General features: G+C 39.7%; 2 protein-coding genes across 4 annotated transcripts in view; one reads left to right on the top strand and one right to left on the bottom strand.

The window, feature by feature from the left end:
* Window positions 1-8,194: 8,194 nt before the first annotated feature.
* On the bottom strand, window positions 8,195-21,483 carry SHOX2 (SHOX homeobox 2). Of its 3 annotated transcripts, none has more exons than XM_075340694.1 (5): window positions 20,910-21,482; window positions 18,187-18,395; window positions 13,809-13,866; window positions 12,632-12,720; window positions 8,195-10,420 (listed from the first exon to the last, which is right to left on the bottom strand). In XM_075340694.1, the coding sequence occupies exons 1-5, from the start codon at window positions 21,184-21,186 to the stop codon at window positions 10,127-10,129; spliced, it is 927 nt and encodes a 308-aa protein (XP_075196809.1). In that variant the 5' UTR covers window positions 21,187-21,482; the 3' UTR covers window positions 8,195-10,126. The 3 variants fall into 3 exon arrangements, with proteins under 3 accessions (XP_075196809.1, XP_075196810.1, XP_075196811.1); XM_075340695.1 differs by having other exon boundaries at window positions 8,196-10,384; window positions 20,910-21,480; XM_075340696.1 differs by lacking the exon at window positions 8,195-10,420 and adding an exon at window positions 10,430-10,560 and having other exon boundaries at window positions 20,910-21,483.
* The window catches only part of RSRC1 (arginine and serine rich coiled-coil 1), a 434,403-nt gene continuing 431,300 nt past the window's right edge, over window positions 21,030-24,132 (top strand). Inside the window, exon 1 of the mRNA XM_075340693.1 lies at window positions 21,030-21,111. The gene's annotated coding sequence lies outside the window, so the exon portion shown is untranslated. The remainder of the gene's footprint in view (window positions 21,112-24,132) is intronic.

Here is a 24,132-nt window from a genome sequence, read left to right as displayed (position 1 = left end):
GTGGCCGGGGCAGGGTAATTGCCCGCCGGCATCAAGGGGCGACCCGGATCACTGCAGGGGGAGTGGGCTCCCCGTTCCCGACTGAGGAAGGAGAAAGAAGCGTCTGGCTGCAAAACAAGAACAGGATCCTGCTGTACTGCAGGTGGGACCCTAAACACCCTCCGCACAGAAGGCTGTGGACTTCGGCAGTTTCTAGTTTACCAGTGACTCTGTGTGGTTTACTTGTGAGTACAATAGTGCCATCAGGCACCGCACCGCAGCACTGCGCCCAGCAGCCCTCCAATCCATTCGCCACTGGGCCCCGGGATCACCAACCCCTACCCACGGAGGGGGAACCAACATCCTAGCTGCTCCCTGCCATCACTCCCAGGATCCCCGTCACGAGCAGCGGTGGTGTCCCAACCTCGCCACGGACCGTGGTTGGCATCATGGACCAACTACCCAAACCCAAAACCACCCCTTTTCACTGAGGATCCGGCCCACCGCTCGAGCCACCGAGTAGCAGCAGCAGCGGCGCCGGACCCGAGCTCCAGCGAGGGCGCAGCGGCGGCGGCATCCTCCCCACCCGCGACACTTGTGGGATGTGTTAGCTATTGTGTGATGTGTGCATTGTGCGCGTGATGTATGCAATGTGTATGTGACGTGGGCACTGTGCCGATGTGCAGTGTATATTGTACGTGTGTGATGTTTGTATAGATCTGGATTGCTGTAATAAATGGTAAATGGAATTCATTGCAGTGATTTGCTCATAGTAAAATACTGCATGTGAGTTGAATGTAGGGGGTAGGCTTTATACTGCATGGAGGTTCCTAATATCGGGCAGGAGCTATAGGATAATTTGGACGTGACCCAATTGTTTGGCCAAAAATCACAACAAGCTGCTGTTAGAGCACACCATAATGCTCGTAAATGTGGTCACAGGAACACGACACACGTGGGGGAAAATAAAACAGGTCATTCAGATTTTTAGCAACCCACATTATAGCATTTACATACATTATAGTGCAAGGTAGCAGCAGCATAATGACACAGCTAACATCATTCTGTAGTCTCAGCGTACATGTTAGTGGCTTGCTACCACCAAAAAAAACCCCACAGTTTTCCTGATATTATTTAATGGCACTTTTACAGTGATTTTAATTTGCCAAAAATGCTGGAGACAAAAGTTTTTTTATAATGTTTTTAGTGCAAAACCAAAAAGCATACTGTATCTATGCTCATTCAGCATCTGTTTCTCACAGCTGCTTAGGGTTTTTTTGCGTCGATGACATGATAAGTGCTGTGCATATAACCTATCACTGGGCTTAGTGGTCTTGTGCTGTCTTCCTCATCGTGACCATTGAGTCCAGTGATTGGCAGCAGCATTTATGTGCACTGTAGTTATGATGACACCATTGCAAGCTGTCAGCAAAGTCGAGAGCAGCAACTGGGAGTTGGCACAGGGTAGAGGGGGATAATGTTGTGTTTGGCATTTTGTACATCTTTATCTCTATAGTCAAAAATAAAAAAATAACTGTGGACTACCTGTGGAGTGGTGATGGGCATGACAAAGCAAAGCAAAAGTTGCTGAACCATGTATTGCAATGTGCAATTTTTCCTTGATAGGGGTAAGGAGATAAATGGTATATGGGCTGCTGGAATTAGATAGCCAGGACTGGTTTTTAGTTCCAGTCCAGCCTTGCTCCTGTTCTCTGCTGAATATGAGCAGATGGACATCACAAGTGGAACATGGAATAGTGGTCTGATGAATGTGTGTCACTTGATAAAGTGATGACACAAGAATGCACTATGGGATGAACGCATAGTCCCAAAATGGTTTCAGTAACATGACAAAAAGTTCACGATGTTGACTAAAGCCTGCTTTACACATTACAATTAATTGTGCGATCGCATTTGCGATCGCACCCGCCCCCATTGTTTGTGCGGCACGGGCAATTTCTTGCCCATGTCGCACAATGCTGTAACCCCCCGTCACACGTACTTACCTTCCAAACGACCTCGCTGTGGGCGGAGAATATCCACTTCCTGAAGGGGGAGGGACGTTCAGTGTCATAGCGACGTCACACAGCGGCCGGCCAATAGAAGCGGAGGGGAGGAGATGAGCGGGACGTAAACATCCCGCCCACCTCCTTCTTTCAGCATTGCCGGCGGCCGCAGGTAAGCTGCAGTTCATTGTTCCCGGGGTGTCACACGGAGCGATGTGTGCTGCCCCGGGTACGATGAACAACAGGACGTGCGATTTTTAGAAAATGAGCAACATGTCAACGATGAACGAGAAGGTGAGTATTTCTGCTCGTTCATATCTCTCACACGCTACGATATCACTAACGATGCCGGATGTGCGTCACTTGCGACGTGACCCCGCCGACATCTCGTTAGATATATCGTAGCGTGTAAAGCCCGCTTTAGCCTTCATATTTCGTAAATTTCCATCATATTGAGCATCCAAGGCAGGGTTGCACATCTTTTGGTCCAAAGGCCGCATTGCCATACTGAAGCAATCAGAAGGGCCACAAAAATTTAAAGGGATACTTATATTAATATATCACCAGAACAACCATCAGTATATTGATACATCCCCAGAACCAATTTTTAAGTATTTGAGGAGGATTTAGAGAGATTATGCTCCGAATCTGCTCTATAAAATAAGTGTGATCATATGCAAACTCAGACTGCGTTTTTGGAGCAGAATCTCAGCAAATCTGTCTCATAATTTCAAAACGCTAAGTTTTCAGGATTTTAAAGTTTTAGTATAGCCATAAAGTGCATTTTGGATTGCTACATGTGTACAAGATCAGAACCATGTCAGCAAATGAATGCTGTGCCAGAACCATGGTCAGTACATGAATGCAGCATCAGAACCACCGTCAGTACATGAATAAATCATCAAGCTTAGTACAGCGATCAATGCAATGTCAGGTCAGCCCCATGTACAATTGTATCACATGAAACTACAACTCCTAGTGTGCCTTTAACAATGGTAAGGAGATTCTAGGAGTTGTTGTTAACAGTCATCAAACAGAGGACCATTGAGGATGAGACACAGGAAAAATCACAAATATACATTTTCAGCAAGGTTCCTCTTAGATCATATCTTCTTTTATTGGAGTCATTCCCATCCCTTTTGTCACTATGTAGTACAATTGCCATGATGAGAATTCATGCCCAAAACTCATCTCTGTTGACTTCAATCTTCTCCGTCTTCAGCAGCATTTCGTGGCGTGTGCCCTTAAAAATAAAAGTATCATTATGCTGCCCTGTAAATAAAAATATCTCCCATACTGTATCCCTGAATAAATAATTGTTGTCCTTCCTGCATAAAATATCACTGCCCCTCTCCATAATTCCCTCCCACACACCTCCTCTCTGCAAAATATCCCCCCAAACTGCACCTCTCCAAAATTCCCATACACACACACTGCCCCTTTCCAAAATATCCCCCACAATGCCCCTCTGAAAAATGTACCCCCCACTCGCAAAACTGAGCCCCCTTTCACAATTGTCCTCCCATTATGTGCCTTTACAGTAACTTTAACCCCTCCCTTTCCTTCATCAAAAATGATGAGGCAGTTAATATTTCATCTTCGGCTCCTTGATGGAGCGGTTACAATTTCCCATGCAGATGCCCTGTCTTCGCTGACTGTACTGCAGTTCCAGCAGCAGTGTGATAAGGTCACAGAGTGATGACCTCATCATGCTGCTGCACATCTGGGCCGGGGATGACAGAAGGTATTCTGCCCTAGTCCCAGCACCACAGTGTTCAAATGTATTCGTTTCTGGGAAGAAGGGAGTCAACATCTCCTGGACAGGTCCGTAAATCATATGTTGAGCAGGTCTAATCAAAGGGATATGCAGGAAAAATAAATCCTGATTGTCCCCACCTTGCAATTTAAAGGACTGCTGCTTTTGTTTTGGTACCAGATACAGAACAACACTTTCAAAGGTCTTGTAAAATTCATACCTCGATGGGTCATAGCTGTTTTCATGACAGAAGGTGAACCTAAATAATATTATATAATATTAGGTTTTAATATTATGGCAGCATCAGGGACTAAAGTGTCTAAACTTTAATGTAGTGTCCTGTCTGTATTTACAACATGGGTTTTAGAATGTCTATGTTAGAACGTCTGTGATTTTAGCCTAAATGAGAAGATTTGGCGAGGAGCGATGTAATGATATCAGTTTCTATACAAATAAAAAGTGGATCCTCAGCCCCCTCATAACATCTGCTATACATGTATAGCGCATGTCGGTAAGCAGGCTCAGGAGCTGAGTCTGTACCATACTTGGCAGATGCCATCTGTGATACACATTATATCGAACGAACACACCAATAATAAAAAGTGATCAAGACATCGTATGTACCACAAAATGGTATCAATAAAAAAGTCAGTTCGCAATTCAAAAAAACAAACCCTCCCCCAACCCCATCAACAGAAAATAATTGTAAACTTCTGTAGAATATGTTGGCGCTATGTAAATAAAATGATTTCTCTAAAATAAAAAAAAGTTACAAGTCTCACCAAATGGCAACACAAAACAGGATGTTTGTAGGGTTTTTTTTACAAAAGTTTTAGAAACTTTCAAAAAGTTGTTGAAGCTGGTGTAATAAAGACGTCAAATGTTGCACATTTTGGAGTGATTGCGAGCAAACTGTTTAATGAATTGGCCCTTTAGTGAGCACGCCAGGAAAAGCTCAGCATACACTAAGCAAATCAATAACGCTTCATTTACCTAATTGAGGCTAAAAGAGTGTCCTATCGGCCTCTATCAAGACAATATATGTTAATATAACATAAAAGAAGTATGGACTAGCATATTACACTCGCTAATCAATTAAATGGTATAAAGCAAAAAATGTCTGCTGTGGAGTATATGGATTTTTACAATAGGACCGTATGGGTGACACATCCTACTGTATTGGATACACCACGGGGGGATATATATCAGTATTCATATAAACTATATATCAGAAGCATGTATGTCAGCAGGGCCTATCATGAGTGAGTGATAAGATTTATCATAATCTGTGTCTCTAATCATTTGTGGACATCATAAAAGTGAATAGTTGTGTATTGCTGTAAATTAGTTTAATTAGCACTACTATTATAATTACAGAAATAAACTAATCATAACACAATAAATGTTATTGATTGGTACAATAAAAAATGAGCTAATGATATGCAAATTTATAATAACCACCGCTTGCATAATTCTCTTGTGCGTGTGATATACTTGCCCTGCCCTGTATGAAGTTGTAATCATTCCATAATATTTTATGGGTCTGTATACACTAAACACTTTTTGTAGTTTTCCTATTGGACAGCCAATTCTTATAGAATTAAAAAGTGCGTAAATTACAATGAATGCGACAATGATGAAAAACAGAATGAAGACTTTGGAGGCCGAATTAATTTTTGGTGACAAGAAGTGGTTATTATTAGTGATAAATGAATAGTAGCTATTCGTGTTCGGATTATTCGTAACTAATCCCAAAGTATTAATCCAATATTCAACACAAATAACGAACTTAATGCAAGTCACTGGGGAAACTGAGCATTTTTCCTCGAAAAATGCTCAGGTTCCCCACTGACTTGCCTTAGGTTTGTTATTCGTGATGAATTCCGGAATAGTACTTTGGGATTAGTTATGAATAATCCGAACAAGAATAGATACTAGTTATTATTTATGGTGCCTTAGGTCTACCTTAAATTTTACAAGTTTAGTATCATTTTAATGTAATATTAGTGAAAAGAAGGAGTGGAGGCTGGAGCATAGCCAAAATCAGTGCAGAGGTAATAGTCAGATATTGTTTGCTGGCAGCTGAGACATTCCAAAGGCGCCTCATTATTATAAATGTTGCATATAAGAAGGAGCAATTATTCATTTATCATTGGAATCCATAAACTTCAAATTGTACATTTGAGTTCAGGCTAAATAATGGAAATTTATATTTGAAAACTATATATTTGACTAATTTGATATCAACTGCAAAACAACCCAGTATTTGAAATTAGAGATGAGAAATTGAATTTGACCGGTGTCCAGTCCTCCATGGCAGTCGGTAATCACTACTGTATCCAGCGTCCTCTAGGACCACATCAAAGTGAAACTTCATTATGACTATCCTTATTGGTGTAAAACTGGGGTATTTGGGGTCAAATGGGAGAATTTATTCAGAAATGTGGCTTTTTTTCAATCCATAGTTATTGTCACAGAAACCTGGAATTGTCTAAGGGCTTTTTCTTTTCTGAAAGGTTATATATAAGAAATAGGGATTATCGAATACCTCAAATATTCGGCTTCTCGAATATTTGCCGAATAGGTCGCTGCTATTCGACTATTCGCGAATATTTGATGCGCAATGTAAGTCTACAGGAAATCCGAATAACAACTATTCAGAACTATTCGGGCTTCCCATAGACTTACATTGCGCATCGAATACCCGCATAGTGGCGACCTATTTGTCGGATATTCGGAAAGCCGAATATTTGAGGTATTCGATCATACCTAGTAAGAATCCTTTCTAGGTATCTGTACCTGTGTTCTTGCAATCTTAGAAGGAAGAGAACAATTAATAAACACGTATAAAAAAAAACACACAAAAAATCTTAGATTTAAAAAATCCTTGATCTTTGTGTAACCTACCCGGTACAGTATAAAATCCCATTGGTGCATTCAATAAACTTGGCCTGGTATTAGGAAGTGCTGATAGGCCTTTTATTACATGTTCAGGGCTCTCAGTACGGTATTTGAGATACAGAGATAAACTCTATCTCCAATTTGCACAAGAGAATTAGAATTCTGCATGTGAACAATCCTGTTTTCTTCAGCTACTGAGAACATCAGTGCACACATAGGAAGCTTATGTGCTAATAAAATGATTGTCAATGGTTTCAGGCTGTCTCTCCCCACTCACTGTGGATCATTCTTTATGTAAGTATTTATGTAAAATGCCTCTAGTAACATGCATGAAACTCTGCCCAGCCTGATTCATCGCAGCACCAGGCATAAATTAATCACTTTAAGCCTTCTAAACAGCTGCCATGTACTGATTTTTAGAGGGTGGGGGGAGTCTTCCAGAGTAATTTTACTTTCAAAAAATAAACTGTATTAACCCTGAATTGATTGGTTATTGAGTGAGAATGTAAGAGATACTATTGAAAGAAGAATGTAAGAATCAAATGAAGAATTCATGGGCCCTAACCGCTATCTTATAAAGATTATCAATCTAAATTCACAAAATAGGATATAAATATTTCGGTCCGGATTTGTGCCGAGTTTTGTATGAACGTTATGTTGAAGAATATTTTTATAAATATGTTGCTGAATTCTAAAATGCTGCGGAATAAGTTGCCGCTATAGAAATAACAACTATTCGAACCGAGCGTATGAAATAAATGCAACATTGGTGATGACACTACTGATACATTATTTAATATTAAGTAAATGCATTCTTTTTAATTTGCTGCATTTTTTTACTTTTATAAATCCATTTCTTTTAAATTTGACTCATTTTTTATTTTGGTTTTATTGTTAGCAGGTAGTTTATATTAGTTTTAAAATATTTTATCTGTTTTTTTATTTGTTTTTTCACTTGATGGCTCGTAGATGTAAAGCTTTAGCAGCATTAAGGCTCTGACCAGGAATCTAAAAAATATAGGTAACTATAAATTTAATTATTTTTAGAATTACATTACCATTTAGTTTTAGGAAAAATGATATGTTCATTTGTTATAAGAATTAAGATTTTTTTTTTTATCACTTTGTGTTAGTGTTTTTGTATAGTGTCTTTTACATATTGCAACGTGGTAGCAGTTTGTCCCAAATAAATAAATTGGATCCATCAACTAATTCAGAATTTGCCGATTTCACAAAGTCGTACTACAAAAGGTGTCAACGGGGGACGTGTCTTTTTAGTGAGCAAATTTTAATGTAAATATACTTTTTATATATATATATATATATATATATATATATATACATATATATATATATATTCTGCACACAAAAAATAAAGGGAACACTAAAATACCATCATGTTGTTTCAATGTTCCCTTTATTTTTTTGAGCAGTATACATATATATTATTATTATAATTTATTATATATATATATATATATATATATATATTATTATTATTATTATTTATTATTATAGCGCCATTTATTCCATGGCGCTTTACAAGTGAAAGAGGGTATACGTACAACAATCATTAACAGTACAAGACAGACTGGTATAGGAGGAGAGAGGACCCTGCCCGCGAGGGCTCACAGTCTACAGGGAATGGGTGATGGTACAATAGGTGAGGACAGAGCTGGTTGCGCAGTGGTATATATATGCACTTCACCATAAGCCACTGTCATTTTTACTATTTTCTTGTGGATATCTGATAACTACTCGCCATGTCTTGTTTTTCCATATTAAATAAACATGCAGAATATATCCCAAATATAAGTGAGGATGACTATCTAAATTTTCCAGATGGTGGATGTAATCTTCTTAAATAAATTTTATGTTGAAATATTATAACAATTGACATCTATGTGCTAAGTAAATAAAAACTATTCCCAACCATTCAACAACGATGAAAAAAAAGAACAAACCTTAGCATTTTAATAAAGTTTTGACAAGTTTTGTATTTGAAATTACGTAGCCAAAAGTGGTTAACAGAGATGAAATAAACCTGAGTGATTTCTTTTAAAATATATTGTACCAACATCAAATGTTATGCAGCAACATACAAAGTGTAAAATAACTTAAAAGCACACTGAAAAATGGAATATATAAATAACTTGTTTTCATGGAGAACAAATAGTTACAAAGCCCGCCCGTCAGAGTTCATTTCAAGGAGAGCTTTTCTTCCCCACCCCCACCCCTTCGCTCAAATCTCCAATTTGTGTTTGCTAGCAAACTGTAATTACAATCGCCACTTCCACATTAAATATCTATATGTATTCAAAATAAGGATCACAATTTACGTGAATAGAATACACCTCTGCTGAAAAGAAAAAGCTAACAAGTAACTATCGAGTCACAATGTAACCAAAATAAATTTTGTTCATGTGTATTAACATATTTTACATGTAGCCGAAGGCTAGCATGGGCTGTGCATTAAATTTCCTCTTTAATACAGTACACTCCTGGCCGATGTAAAGAGTTAAATTATATCTCATGATTTCTAGTAAAATAAAAAGATTCGGTCCATAAACCTTTTAAGGACCAGATAACATAGATATGTCACCAAAACACAACTTGGCGCGGGTGCCTCTAGTAAACAGAGGGTTAAGTGAGATGACTATGGGTCGTATGCTGTCTTACTTCTTAAGGACGGCAGATGGCAAGATATCTTTTTTTTTCTCCAGCTAAATAGAAAGATAATGGTTAAGTGAAAAGAAACCGCATCAATGAAATGAGAGGGAAAAAAATACATGCAAACCAGGAATTTGTTGCAGAGTCAGTATTACATTTTGCTACAGGAAATAAGCAAATAAATAGTCTTTATTTTTAATTCTAGTCATTCTTCCAGAAGGGTTGGGGGATCCAGAAGATGATACACAAGGAGGCCCGCCTCTCTTGTAGTATTCCTTGTATTAAAGTGAACTTTGCACAAAAGGGTCAGTGTTAAAACTTGGGAACTTCCAAACCTCTTTCTTCTTATTTTGCCCTTGATTAATAGATCTCATCTATTTTTATTTTATTTATTTTTTTCTCCACTTTTCTTCTCTTTTAAGCTCCACAGCACAAAATGTGTGCGCACCCCATCCCCCAATTTCACACACATCATCATAAAAAAATTCTAATATATAGATTATTTAAGAAATATAATTAGTGCTTTGTCTTTGTGGTCTCAGTGTCCATACGTACATGGTCTTAGAAGCCATTTTGGTCCAAGTGGAAGGTGTATTGTAGGTGTTGATACCATATGGAGGACCAATGTCTCAAAAAAGTTTTCTGATATATAAACATTCAAGACTACGGCAGCCTCTTCATCAGATGAGTTATGACCTCTTTATCCATTCCTGGATTTAAAGGGGGATTGGCTGTGATTGAGACCATGTCATAAATAAAGAACTTAGGGTAGAGTCTGTGGGACCCCATAATCGGAGGCCCCAAGCATTGCCAGTCACAGCCCCAAAGCAGCTGCATGTTTTTTGGCTTTCAGTCTGAGGTCTGCAATACTTGAGTTCTTGCTTGTTGTCTTGGCAGCCGCAGCAGCAGCCACTACTGACGCAGCCGTCGCCGTCTCTGCCGCCAACGTTGCCAACGGGAGACCAAAGGGTGGAGCAGGGAACATCATGTATGGGGCGTGCGCTGTCAGATGAGGGTGTAGGTGGTGATGAGCGTGTGCCACAGCACTGTCCAGCTGCAACTGTGCCTGAACCTGGAAGGACAAGGATGGCACGTTGCAATGACTATCCTACAAAATAGTATTGCAGGCAAGCAAGAGCCACAAGAAGAAAAAAAAAATAACAAAGCATTAAAAAAAACTACAATCTGCTAGTACTGAATGCAGCATATTCTGTTAACCCATAGCTGCCATGGGGATGGTAAGATTGTCTAAAACATAAAAAAAAATAAATTCAATTATTAGAGATAATAAAATATCACTTTTCTCTATTGTTGCAAGTCCAGCATTCAAAAGATAACACTGGATCCAAGCGTTTGTGTAATATTCACTCTATGAGAGAAAATTGCGCAAGAACATCGTATGATGAAGACCTGGAATTATGCGCCATTCATATCATTGTGTGCTAAGGCGAAGTTCCCATGATGAGAATTTGGTACACGGCAGATTTTCTGCAGCAATTCCGCACTAATTAACTAAATTAGATTCCTTGCATTTTTATTTTAATTTTTTCATAATGTTTTATGTCGTTTTTTACATGCATTTTAACTTGTTTTTTTTATCTTTTCTTCTTTTGCTATGTCATGGTTTAAATAAAAATGCTTTGTTTATACTTATTAATATATTATTGTTATAGTTATTGTTAGGTTCTAGAAAACGTCATTTATAACATCATGTGCGGATTACATCCATGTTTAGTGCGTTTCCACTGAATATATTAATTTTTTATCTGTGGATTTTCCTTATCTCATTCAAATTTATGGGGAAAACTTGTAAATAAAATGCATATATAGAAACAGAAAATAACTTGCTATGTTTCTATATACGCATTTTATTTACAAGTTTTCCTCATAGATTTGTATGAGATAAGGAAAATCCACAGATAAAAAATTGCCCATTTCAAAAACACAATGTAGGTTCGTTTACGCAATATTAAAAAAAAAACACAGTGGACATGAGATTTCCACTTTGCTACAAATTGATACAAATTGTTGCTTTTTTGCAAAATTAAAATACATGGCTGAAAAATGCACCAAATCCTCATTGTGGGAACTTAGCCTGAGAGTTTCAACAGTTTATATTAAGGGAAAGGGCTAAAAGATTTAATCTAACTACATCTAATTAATAGCAATTAATTAGTGTAACTCATTTGTCAAACCAGTCCTCTCATAGGGGTTTCTGTCCAGTTCAAAGTGCAACAAATATTTAAAGGGACAGTATTCTATTTAAAGCAAATGTGCTGATTAGAAATGATAACACTGCTCAATTATTCATATAATATGGTTAGTTGCCTTCTTAGAAACTAAACTAAATTTAGATCCTTTAAAAAAGCCAAAAATGTATTGGCCACACGTCACAAGGGTGTGTCTAAGTAATGTAATGGCAGTAACATGTTTTATAATTGATACTTGTCAGCAACCAGAACTAGCAATTTATATATATGTGTAAAAATCAAATTAAACTATAATAGCGCAGTCCCATTGGTCTGTATGGTGCTTGCAGGAATCTATACAGAAACAACCTCACTCAAATAAATGGATATTATTTTTAGTTGCAGAGATGTCTGCCACAAATCTGCTAGATATGAATATCCCCTTAGGGGGGAGTTAGTAATAAGATCAAAACATATAAAATGCCACATTTAAATACTTAGGTAATTTGCTCCTTCTCTACAATACAACTGGAGCATAAAAAGGCAATTTACTGCACTGCACTATATACTACACAGCTCAGCAGTGCGCTGCTTTATTTAGACTCATATAGATTGTGTCTAAAATGAGCTGGAGGGAAAAACACATGGATAAAACAGATTGATTTCTTCTCTAACTCTTGGGCTATGGACTGTTAAATACTTCATACACCTACATTAAGCATTGATTGTGCTGGGATTGACCACTGGCAGTAACAATGATTGCATCTTATTGATGCCAGCTGTAAAAGTGATGGGCAGGGACAGGACAGGACCCCTGGTGTGAGCACTTGTGTCCTGACATTGGAGTCACATCTCTGCTTTGCAGTGATGTCATTGTATAATTGAGCTGCATGTAGTCACTTTATTAAATATTAACAAACATGCTTTCAGAGGAACCATTATATAAACAGTGCACGAATCTGTCAATCTCCTTCACTGGCTATTTCTGGATAGCACACAGCTCTATCTCCAGCCTGTCTGTACATGGGCACACTATGATGAAGAGCAAAAAAGATCTGACCTAGGACAAGTATCACACAAAGATCTGACCTAGGACAAGTATCACACAGAGTAGGAGATAATGTACTTGCCTGCTGGAAAGGCATCCTCAGTGCTCCCACGTTGACATAAGGTGCTACACGACAAGCTTCAAATTGGCTCCCTGCTCCTATAAGAACTCCTGAAAATATCAGAGAGCAAGATCAGATCTGCAGAACCCCAACTGGCTCTTCAAAGGTCTCTATTACAGCAATTTCAGATCTGCAGAACCCCACCTGGATCTTTAGAGGTCTTTATTACAGCAATATTAGATCTGCAGAACCCCACCTGGATCTTTAGAGGTCTCTATTACAGCAATTTCAGATCTGCAGAACCCCACTTGGATCTTTAGAGGTCTCTATTATAGCAATATTAGATCTGCAAAAGCCCACCTGGATCTTTAGAGGTCTCTATTACATCAATATTAGATCTGCAAAAGCCCACCTGGATCGGCAGATGTCTCTATCAGAGCAAGATCAGATCTGCAGAAGACAATCTGGATCTTCAGAGGTCTCTATCAGAGCAAGATCAGATCTGCAGAAGACAATCTGGATCTTCAGAGGTCTCTATCAGAGCAAGATCAGATCTGCAGAAGACAATCTGGATCTTCAGAGGTCTCTATCAGAGCAAGATCAGATCTGCAGAAGACAATCTGGATCTTCAGAGGTCTCTATCAGAGCAATATCAGATCTGCAGAAGCCCACTTGGATCTGCAGAGGTCCCTATCAGAGCAATATGAGATCTGCAGAAAATCACCTGGATCTGCAGAGGTCTCCCTCAAAGCAAGATCAGATCTGCTGAAGCCCACTTGCATCTGCAAAGGTCTCTATCAGAGCAATATGAGATCTGCAGAAGACCACCTGGATCTGTAGAGGTTTCTATCAGAGCAAGATCAGATCTGCAGAAGACCACCTGGATATGTAGAGGTCTCTATTATAGCAGTGCCCCATCTCAGCACAGACATTACACTGATTGAGCTCTGCTGTGCACGGGTCACTGAGACAAGAAGGGTTAATTATATCAAATGGAAGAAAATTCAACAGTTTATTGTGCAACAGTGAATAAACTTGCATTCCATATATGTCATATATAAACAGCGCAGAGATTCTATATAGAGATATTACAAACTGCTCTTTAGATTTTCTGCGCTACCTCCTATTACATCATTGTAGAATGAACAGCTCCAGACCCGACTACAGGGAAGATTGTAATGCTCTTATCTTAATGTACCTTTATGGAGTTGGTTTTCTTGTTTTCTGCACTTCGCTCTCCGATTTTGAAACCAGACCTAAAAAAAACCCGGAATAAATGTAAATTTTGCTGTAAAATAAAATCACTCAAATATACAAACTGCACCTCTATATACACAGGTGTTGCAACAATGCGAAGATATGTATATATATATATATATATATATATATATATATATATCATAACGTTATAAAGAATTGGGGGGGGGGAAGAAGAATCAAGTTCCATAGGGCACAGTGCGACAAGTTATTAGTCACAGATCCTATAAGGAGGCTCCTCTGTGCATTACACAATAACACGAGCTGCATAATTGTCTCATTATTATGATAATTTCATTGCTTCCCTTAAGAAATCTGTGCACATGGACACATTGAATATATGAGCATAGTCACATAGGTGGAGAAATTACATGAGGGATAGGATAGATAGATAGATAGATAGATAGATAGATAGATAGATAGATAGATAGATAGATAGATAGATAGAAAGATAGATAGATAGATAGATAGATAGATAGATAGATAGATAGATAGATAGATAGATAGATAGATAGATAGATAGAAAGATAGATAGATAGAGGGATAGATGGATAGATAGATGATAGATAGATAGATAGATAGATAGATAGAGGGATAGATGGATAGATAGATGATAGATAGATAGATAGATAGATAGATAGATAGATAGATAGATAGATGGATGGATGGATGGATGGATGGATGGATAGATAGATAGATAGATAGATAGATAGATAGATAGATAGATAGATAGATAGATAGATAGATAATAGAAAGACAGACAGATAGATAGAGGGATAGATAGATAGATAAATAATAGAAAGACAGATAGATAGATAATAGAAAGACAGATAGATAGATAGAGGGATAGATAGATAAATAATAGCAAGACAGATAGATAATAGAAAGACAGATAGATAGATAGATAGATAGATAGATAGATAGATAGATAAATAGATAGATAGAGGGATAGGTAGATAAATAATAGAAAGACAGACAGATAGATAGATAGATAGATAGATAGATAGATAGATAGATAGATAGATAGATCATAGAAAGACAGATAGATAGATAGATAGATAGATAGATAATAGAAAGACAGATAGATAGATAGATAGATAGATAGAGGGATGGATAGATAGATAATAGAAAGACAGACATAGATAGACAGACAGATAGACAGACAGACAGACAGACAGACAGACAGACAGATAGATAGATAGATAGATAGATAGATAGATAGATAGATAGATAGATAGATAGATAGACAGACAGACATACCCATGTGTCCAATGACATGCAAATTGGGGGGGGATAGCACTCCAATTTGGTTGTGCAAAAAAGTGGAGCACTCTTTATTAGCCCATGTGCCAACGTTTTGGTTCCTCAACAGAACCTTATGCTTAAACAAATTGGAAATTGGAGTGTTGATTTTTTTTTTATAGATATATAGATGGAAAGATAGAAAGATAAATAATAGAGAGATAGATGGATAGATATATAAATAACGTAGAGATAGATGGATAGATATATAGATGATGGAAAGATAGAAAGATAAATAATAGAGAGATAGATGGATAGATATATAAATAACGTAGAGATAGATGGATAGATATATAGATGAATATAGATGATATCACAGTATTACAATGAGTACAAGATCTAGATAAATTTGCTCAAATATTCAAAGAAAATGTCGCATACATAATTGATTTATTCTGAATATGTCAGTGTTCTACGAGCAATGACAGGATCCTCATCTTTTCCCAAAAATTACATCTGAACTGGCGCTATAGCCACAACTATACCGACAAGCATTACACAAAATTGCGCCCGAATATTTCTCCGTGTCCCGTCCTATTCCTATTATCGCCGTCCTCCTATGAGACATTGTATTTGCCGCAGAATAAATAAATAAATAAATAAGCAACAAAATGAGGCCGTTGTCTCTAGCATTAAAGCTGCTTTGTGAGCAGCAGACTGGCTGGAGCTGATGAGAGTCGGATGTGCAGACGCTCCTGTATAAATCCGTTTTCACACCGCAGCGTTATTGTTATGGGTGGTGGGCTTTGGTTTTAGCGTAAAACATTTGATAAATGAGGGGATATCACATAAAACAAGGGACAAAATATCTGAAGTTAAGAAGATCTGTAGAATTATTAGAAATGTTAAATAAATTAATCGGTTTTCCTTTTAAAGTAGTGAAGAATTCTGCAGTCATAAAATATAAGGAAATCGAGTACAGATAAGAATGTATAGGGGGGTAATAGAAATTATAATAATAATATTAATATTGGAATTGCAAACTATTTCGCTATCACGACTATATCGTGATATGCCCACACAGACACATATAGGGGTTCAGTTTGCCGGCTGTATGTGAGCAGTGTGGCCGAGCTGCTGACTGTACCTGCACTCTGGCCTCGGACAGTATAGAGCAGGCTGTATGTGAGCGGTGTGGCCGAGCTGCTGACTGTACCTGCACTCTGGCCTCGGACATTATAGGGCAGGCTGTGTGTGAGCGGTGTGGCCGAGCTGCTGACTGTACCTGCACTCTGGCCTCGGACATTATAGGGCAGGCTGTATGTCAGCGGTGTGGCCGAGCTGCTGACTGTGCCTGCACTCTGGCCTCGGACATTATAGGGCAGGCTGTATGTGAGCGGTGTGGCCGAGCTGCTGACTATACCTGCACTCTGGCCTCGGACATTATAGGGCAGGCTGTATGTGAGCGGTGTGGCCGAGCTGCTGATTGTACCTGCACTCTGGCCTCGGACATTATAGGGCAGGCTGTGTGTGAGCGGTGTGGCCGAGCTGCTGACTGTACCTGCACTCTGGCCTCGGACATTGTAGGGGAGGCTGTATGTGAGCGGTGTGACCGAGCTGCTGACTATACCTGCACTCTGGCCTCGGACATTATAGGGCAGGCTGTATGTGAGCGGTGTGGCCGAGCTGCTGACTGTACCTGCACTCTGGCCTCGGACATTGTAGGGCAGGCTGTGTGTGAGCGGTGTGGCCGAGCTGCTGACTGTACCTGCACTCTGGCCTCGGACATTGTAGGGGAGGCTGTATGTGAGCGGTGTGGCCGAGCTGCTGACTATACCTGCACTCTGGCCTCGGACATTATAGGGCAGGCTGTATGTGAGCGGTATGACCGAGCTGCTGATTGTACCTGCACTCTGGCCTCGGACATTATAGGGCAGACTGTATGTGAGCGGTGTGGCCGAGCTGCTGACTGTACCTGCACCTGGCCTCGGACATTATATGGCAGGCTGCATGTGAGCGGTGTGGCCGAGCAGCTGATTGTACCTGCACTCTGTCCTCGGACAGTATAGGGCAGGCTGTATGTGAGCGGTATGGCCGAGCTGCTGACTGTACCTGCACTCTGGCCTCGGACATTATAGGGCAGGCTGTATGTGAGCGGTGTGGCCGAGCTGCTAACTATACCTATACTCTGCGCTCGGACATTAGAGGGCAGGCTGTATGTGAGCGGTGTGGCCGAGCTGCTGACTGTACCTGCACCTGGCCTCGGATATTATGGGGCAGGCTGTGTGTGAGCGGTATGGCCGAGCTGCTGACTGTACCTGCACTCTGGCCTCGGACATTATAGGGCAGGCTGTGTGTGAGCGGTGTGGCCGAGCTGCTGACTGTACCTGCACTCTGGCCTCGGACATTATAGGGCAGGCTGTGTGTGAGCGGTGTGGCCGAGCTGCTGACTGTACCTGCACTCTGGCCTCGGACATTATAGGGCAGGCTGTATGTGAGCGGTATGGCCGAGCTGCTGACTGTACCTGCACTCTGGCCTCGGACATTATAGGGCAGGCTGTGTGTGAGCGGTGTGGCCGAGCTGCTGACTGTACTTGCACTCTGGCCTCGGACATTATAGGGCAGGCTGTATGTGAGCGGTGTGGCCGAGCTGCTGACTGTACCTGCACTCTGGCCTCGGACATTATAGGGCAGACTGTATGTGAGCGGTGTGGCCGAGCTGCTGACTGTACTTGCACTCTGGCCTCGGACATTATAGGGCAGGCTGTATGTGAGCGGTGTGGCCGAGCTGCTGACTGTACCTGCACTCTGGCCTCGGATATTATAGGGCAGGCTGTATGTGAGCGGTGTGGCCGAGCTGCTGACTGTACTTGCACTCTGGCCTCGGACATTATAGGGCAGGCTGTATGTGAGCGGTGTGGCCGAGCTGCTGACTGTACCTGCACTCTGGCCTCGGATATTATAGGGCAGGCTGTATGTGAGCGGTGTGGCCGAGCTGCTGACTGTACTTGCACTCTGGCCTCGGACATTATAGGGCAGACTGTATGTGAGCGGTGTGGCCGAGCTGCTGACTGTACCTGCACTCTGGCCTCGGACAGCCCCAGCCTCTGGCTCAGTTCTTCCCTCATGAAGGCGTCAGGGTAATGGGTCTCATCAAACAGCCTCTCCAGCTCGTTCAGCTGCTCCAGGGTGAAGTTGGTTCGGCTCCTTCTCTGCTTGATCTTTGTCTGTCCCTCTTCCTCCAGAACCTTCATGTCCTCCTTGCGTTCTTTCATATCTGGGGACACTGCATAATGTGGGGACACTGGTGATGAGACCCTGACCTTATAAACAGAAGCCCCCTCCCCCATATACTCTATACAGCACACACCTGACGTCTCCTATCAGTCCTACAGAAACTCTGCACTATACCATACAGTACAATATCTAGTAGTTATCCATTGCACACAAGTGTCCCTGATCAGGAACTGTCACTTCCAGGTAGTGACACAAGGAGTTATATGTACAGACTGGAGAATATATCCCTGGTGATGGTGGAGAAAGAAGAAGAACAATTCTACTCTTCACAATATAATTCCTTAATATAGGTGACTGTAGTGGTAATCTGCATGTGCTGCAAACACTGGAGTCATCTTGTCCTTATATCCACTGAGAAGTGACATTATGGTCATCACGTTGGGGTTGTGATGGAAGGAAATCATCAGCATAATCTTAGAATGTTACAAAAAAATACTTAGAAAAAGTCTTAAAAAATAACTATCACTGGACAATCCCCTGTCCTGCATGATGATAAGGTAATAGTGCCACATAGGTGAAGTGTGCAGGCAGTGTGTGCAAGCAGTGTACAGACACGTGGTAGGCAGTATGTGCAGGCAGTGTGTGTGCAGGCAGTATGCGGACACGTGTGTAGGCAGTGTGTGCAGGCAGTGTGTGCAGGCAGTGTGTGCTGACACGTGTGCACAGCTGTGTACACTGCCGGTCGCTCAGCATTTGTTTAGGAAATGATTTCCGGGAGTTGCCCTATGTGCCAACCTATTATCCTAACATATCCTGTGCCAGTCGTGATAGGCAAATCCCTGCATTGTCCAGAGATTTGATTATACAAATGCATCACATCATCATATATGTTCTCTTCTATGCACAGTCTGGACGGTCCCATCAGATCTAGCTTTGCTCATTCATTTTTGCACCCAATCAATTATCAGTATTAGCTGCTACTAATAATATTAATAACAAATCTTTTCATTACTTATATACAAAATAAACACCGAGATATATGCACTTGACGTGATTTCCATCTATTTATTTATTTATCTACAAAAAAATATAAAGAGGCAGCACTCCATAAGTACATATAAAATATGAATCTTTTTTTTATCCCATGTGGCGACGTATCAGTCCCATCACAGAACATTTCTCAAGCCATGGCATTGTTGTACCAGGAGGATTGCACCGTTTATAGTTTTTTCTGGGTTTTTTTTTATTATTATTTAGCATTTTTGTGCTGCTTCATTTTTTTCTATACTAAATCTATTTATCTATCTATATATCTATCTATCTATTCATCTATCTATTTATCTATCTGTCTATCTTTTTGTATATCTGAATTTGTAAAAAATAATAATTGGAAATCGAATCATAACATAATACATTTATTGAATATTCTATGTCTAGCATGCACAATATATTTATCTTATGCCTATTAAAATATTATTAAATAACCAACATATTGCTATAATAATTCTTACTATTTAAAAACAAGTTTGCTATTATAATGAAAGTGATTTCTGTTAATATTGTGTATCACTAGGTATGATGCACTGTTAGTTATTGCAAATAAAGGGAACCTAAATGTGTGCGGTGCAATCACTGAATAATATCATTACTAGAGCTAGTAATGATTATTATATTGATACTCCTACTACTACTACTACTACTACTACTACTACTACTACTACTACTACTACTACTACTACTACTAATAATAACAACAATGACATTAATTCTTATACACAGTCCAGCAAATTAATGATTCTAATTCTGGGGAGCGCTTCTGTAGATACTTCTGGACTCTATCTCCAGCCTTGCAGCATCATTCCTCTAGTTCCCATCATCATATCTGTCCCATGTAAATGGTCCTGAGCCCTATGATAGGAGGTGGGAAGTACGGTCATTTGGCATTTCTGATTGCAGTCGGTGTTATATATATATATATATATATATATATATATATATATATACATATATATATATATATATATAGTACATATATAAATGGTCCAGAGCCCCATGATGGGAGGTGGGGAGTACGGACACTTGTCATTACTGAGTGCAGTCGGTGTACTCTGCACATATATTAATGGTCCAGAGACCTATGATAGGAGGTCGGGAGGTCGGACTGAGGACTGAGTGCAGTCAGTGTACTCAGCACATATATTAATTGTCCAGAGCACTATGATAGGAGGTGGTGAGTACGGACACTTGTCATTACTGAGTGCAGGCGGTGTACTCTGCACATATGGTGCTGTAAATTATTCATGTCCACCCTCTCAGCATCTATATACAGCTGTAAATTGCGCTGGGACTTTTCTTTGGGCCATCGGGGAACTTTTCTAACTCGTATATAACATTCTAGTTTTCAGTAAATATCTCTATCCATCTATCTAGACTCCATATCCAGAGTTCAGGACCTCGGCAGAGCAAGGCTCAGCATCCATCCGAGTATGTGTATACAATGTATATATTAGATAGTGAGACACCTAGGAATGATGCACACAGATGAGATAACGGAGCAGTTTACCCTCTGTCAGTTTGGGGCTCCCGCTGTCCCGGATCCTCTCTGCGGTCAGCTCCAGCTCCAGCACCGGTGACCGGCCGCCACCTCCTCCGCCGCCTCCTCCACCCCCTGCTATCCCCCGGGTCACCGGGATCCCGTCCTCCCGAAGCCCCTCGGCACAGGCCTGCTCCTTGCCCCGGGCCGGGCCGCTCTCCAGAACCTCCCGGTAAGTGATCATCTCCTTCTTCTCCTTTATCTTCTGATCAAACGACTTGGACACAAAGGCAGTGAGTTCTTCCATAGTAGGGCGCTGAGGAGCGGCTGGTCTTCCTTCCAGGCTCCTCAGTGCTGATGATCAGATATTGGGAGCCCCCCAGTCAGTGCTCAGCACTCCACACACATCACACAGGGATGAGCTATTGAAGTCGGACTATTTATACTTTCAGCGCCGGCCCCTTGTCCTCCCCTTGTAATAAGTAGGAGAGATCCCCCCGACTCCCCTGCAGCTTCCCAGTGCGGGTCCCTGCACAGCACTGGGCCCGGCTGCTATTGGCCACTAGTCCACACCACGAGCCCTCTTTAATTTCCTTACAGCCCCTGGTCTGTGTCCAGAGTGAGGAGCACACAGGGGAGAGGGTGGGCTATGGGAGGGGACAGGCAGGCTGGCAGATCTCTACAACTTAGGAACTCTGCCTGTTCCCCCCCCCCCTTCCCGGTGGGGTCCACTTCACCCCTAGGATTCACTACAGAATTCCTGACACATTATACATCATTTTCTATGGTCTCCTCCAGCACTCAGTAGGTTAAATATAACAAATGGGGGCAAAGGGCTAATGACCCTGGTGGCCAGGGACAGGTCACATTATTGGCCCCATAAAAGCTCAGTCTCACCACAAAAAAAACACGTTATTATAAGACAGGAATCTGAAAATTATGTATTTTATTGATTAAACCTAAATATTTACATAAAGAAATATTAGTTCACTTGTTGCAGATCTGATGGATAACCCAATCGTATTAGTATTATTGTTAGTATTATTAGTGCTATTATTATTATTATTATGTATTATAGTATTATAGTGTTATTACAACTGATGATTTATTTTATAGCTGACTAATTAGACAACTAAAAATCTGTAAAACGTGTCTGATGAAACGAATCCCTGTGTGCAGGGAGATAGAGGAGCTGCTGTAATGCCTGCTGCTATTAGTGTAGGATTACATGACATTATTAATACACTGTTATTAGTAGGAGCCCAGGGTGTGAGACCATCCCCAATAAGAAGTATAAGGAATAGATCCATACAGTCAGCACACATCTATTATTAATTGTCTGTAACTCCAACAACTCCATCTGTTCGAATTCAGCCTCCCCCTCTGACCCCTCCAAATGTAACAACCACAGAAGAATATGTATGAATAGTGACACTAGGACTAGGGGATCCCAGCCTGGAAACCGAGAAGTATATGCAGGCAGAAAGCAGTCCTATAGAGAGCAACCAAGAAAGCTGGAGACAAGTTCAAAGTGTAACTATATGTGGGTGTGTATATACAATATCGATGTAAAATCTATATTTGTATATACATCTATACTATAGTAATACTTATATTCAACGTATATAGATGTAGAAATATATATGAAACGCCACAAGAAAGAAAGAAAGAAAGAAAGAAAGAAAGAAAGAAAGAGAAAGAAAGAACTAGATATAGATAGATACGAATAGCGATAAATAGAAAAAGAAATAGATGGAGAGGTGGATGATAGCTAGATAGATAACATATAGAGAGATAAACAGATTGAAAAATATATAGATAAATATATGGATAACAGATAGATAGATAGATAGATAGTAAGATGCAGTAGATAGATACAAAGAAAGACAGAAAAACAGATAGATGATAGATGAATATATAGATAAACACAATAAACAGATAGATAATAGATAGATATATAGATGTATAGATAGATAGATGAATAGATAGATAGATAGAATTGGGTTATTTTGTTCTAGCTGACTGGAACAGACTATGAACACCGATTTTGTCCGAACAGAGCCGATTGCAGCCGAGCCTGTGGGGAGGGGGAGATAGAGACATCACTCACCTCCTCTCCTCTCAGCTGCTCTGATGGGACCCAGGACTGTCCGCAGAGACCACAGAGAGAAGTCACCAACTTATCATCAATCATACATAAAAACATGGAACTGGGAGTAACAGGCTCCTCTTCTCCTTACTGGAATTTCAGAGCAAATTTAATTGAATTTTCTATAATAATGAATCATAAATATAAGGATTACCAACAGAAATGGAAATACTATACAATAATTATTCTTTTAAACTTCTCTCTCTCTATCCAGATAGATATAAAAAAATGTGTATGAGCAATTCATTACTGTACAGTATTTGTATTGGTAATCATGTATATATATATATATATATATATATATATATATATATATATATATATATATATGTGTGTATATATATACATATATATATATATATATATATATATATATATATATAAATTAAAATAAAGAAGAACATGTATACACACTCACACACACACACACACACACACACACACACACACACACATAAATATATATATACACGCAAATATATATTTATATGTACATATATATATATATATGTACACACAGACAAACACATACACACATATATTTGCACACATACATATATATAGCTATATATATGTGTGTGTGTATGTGTGTGTATGCACACATACATATATATATATGTGTGTGTGTGTGTGTGTGTGCAAACATACACACACATGTATATATTTCCACACAGATATCTATCTATATACAGTACATATATACACAGACACACAGATATGTATATATATACACACACACACATGTACACACACACACACATATACACACAAGCACGTATATATATATATATATATATATATATATATATATATATATATATATAACACACGCATTACAAATACTATAAATAGAATAGTGAATAATCGACATGTGATAGAATAATCAAAAATACAAATCCCAGATGACTGATAATGGATAATGCCCATATCACATACTAATGACTGATATAAATGTATAATGGCGGACACTATAGAGCAGTATGTCACTTCTAATGATCCTTATTATATTCGCTCCTCTCGTGTTGGAGGGATTAGCCTACAAGACCTCAGCTTATTGATTTTGTGTATTGATTATGTTTTGGTGATGATCTTTGGTTTCACATC

This window comes from Anomaloglossus baeobatrachus, chromosome 3 (assembly GCF_048569485.1).
Source record: "Anomaloglossus baeobatrachus isolate aAnoBae1 chromosome 3, aAnoBae1.hap1, whole genome shotgun sequence".
Lineage (NCBI taxonomy): Eukaryota > Metazoa > Chordata > Amphibia > Anura > Aromobatidae > Anomaloglossus > Anomaloglossus baeobatrachus.
Note: the sequence above shows the minus strand (reverse complement) of the source record. Positions and strands in the feature narration are given on the sequence as shown.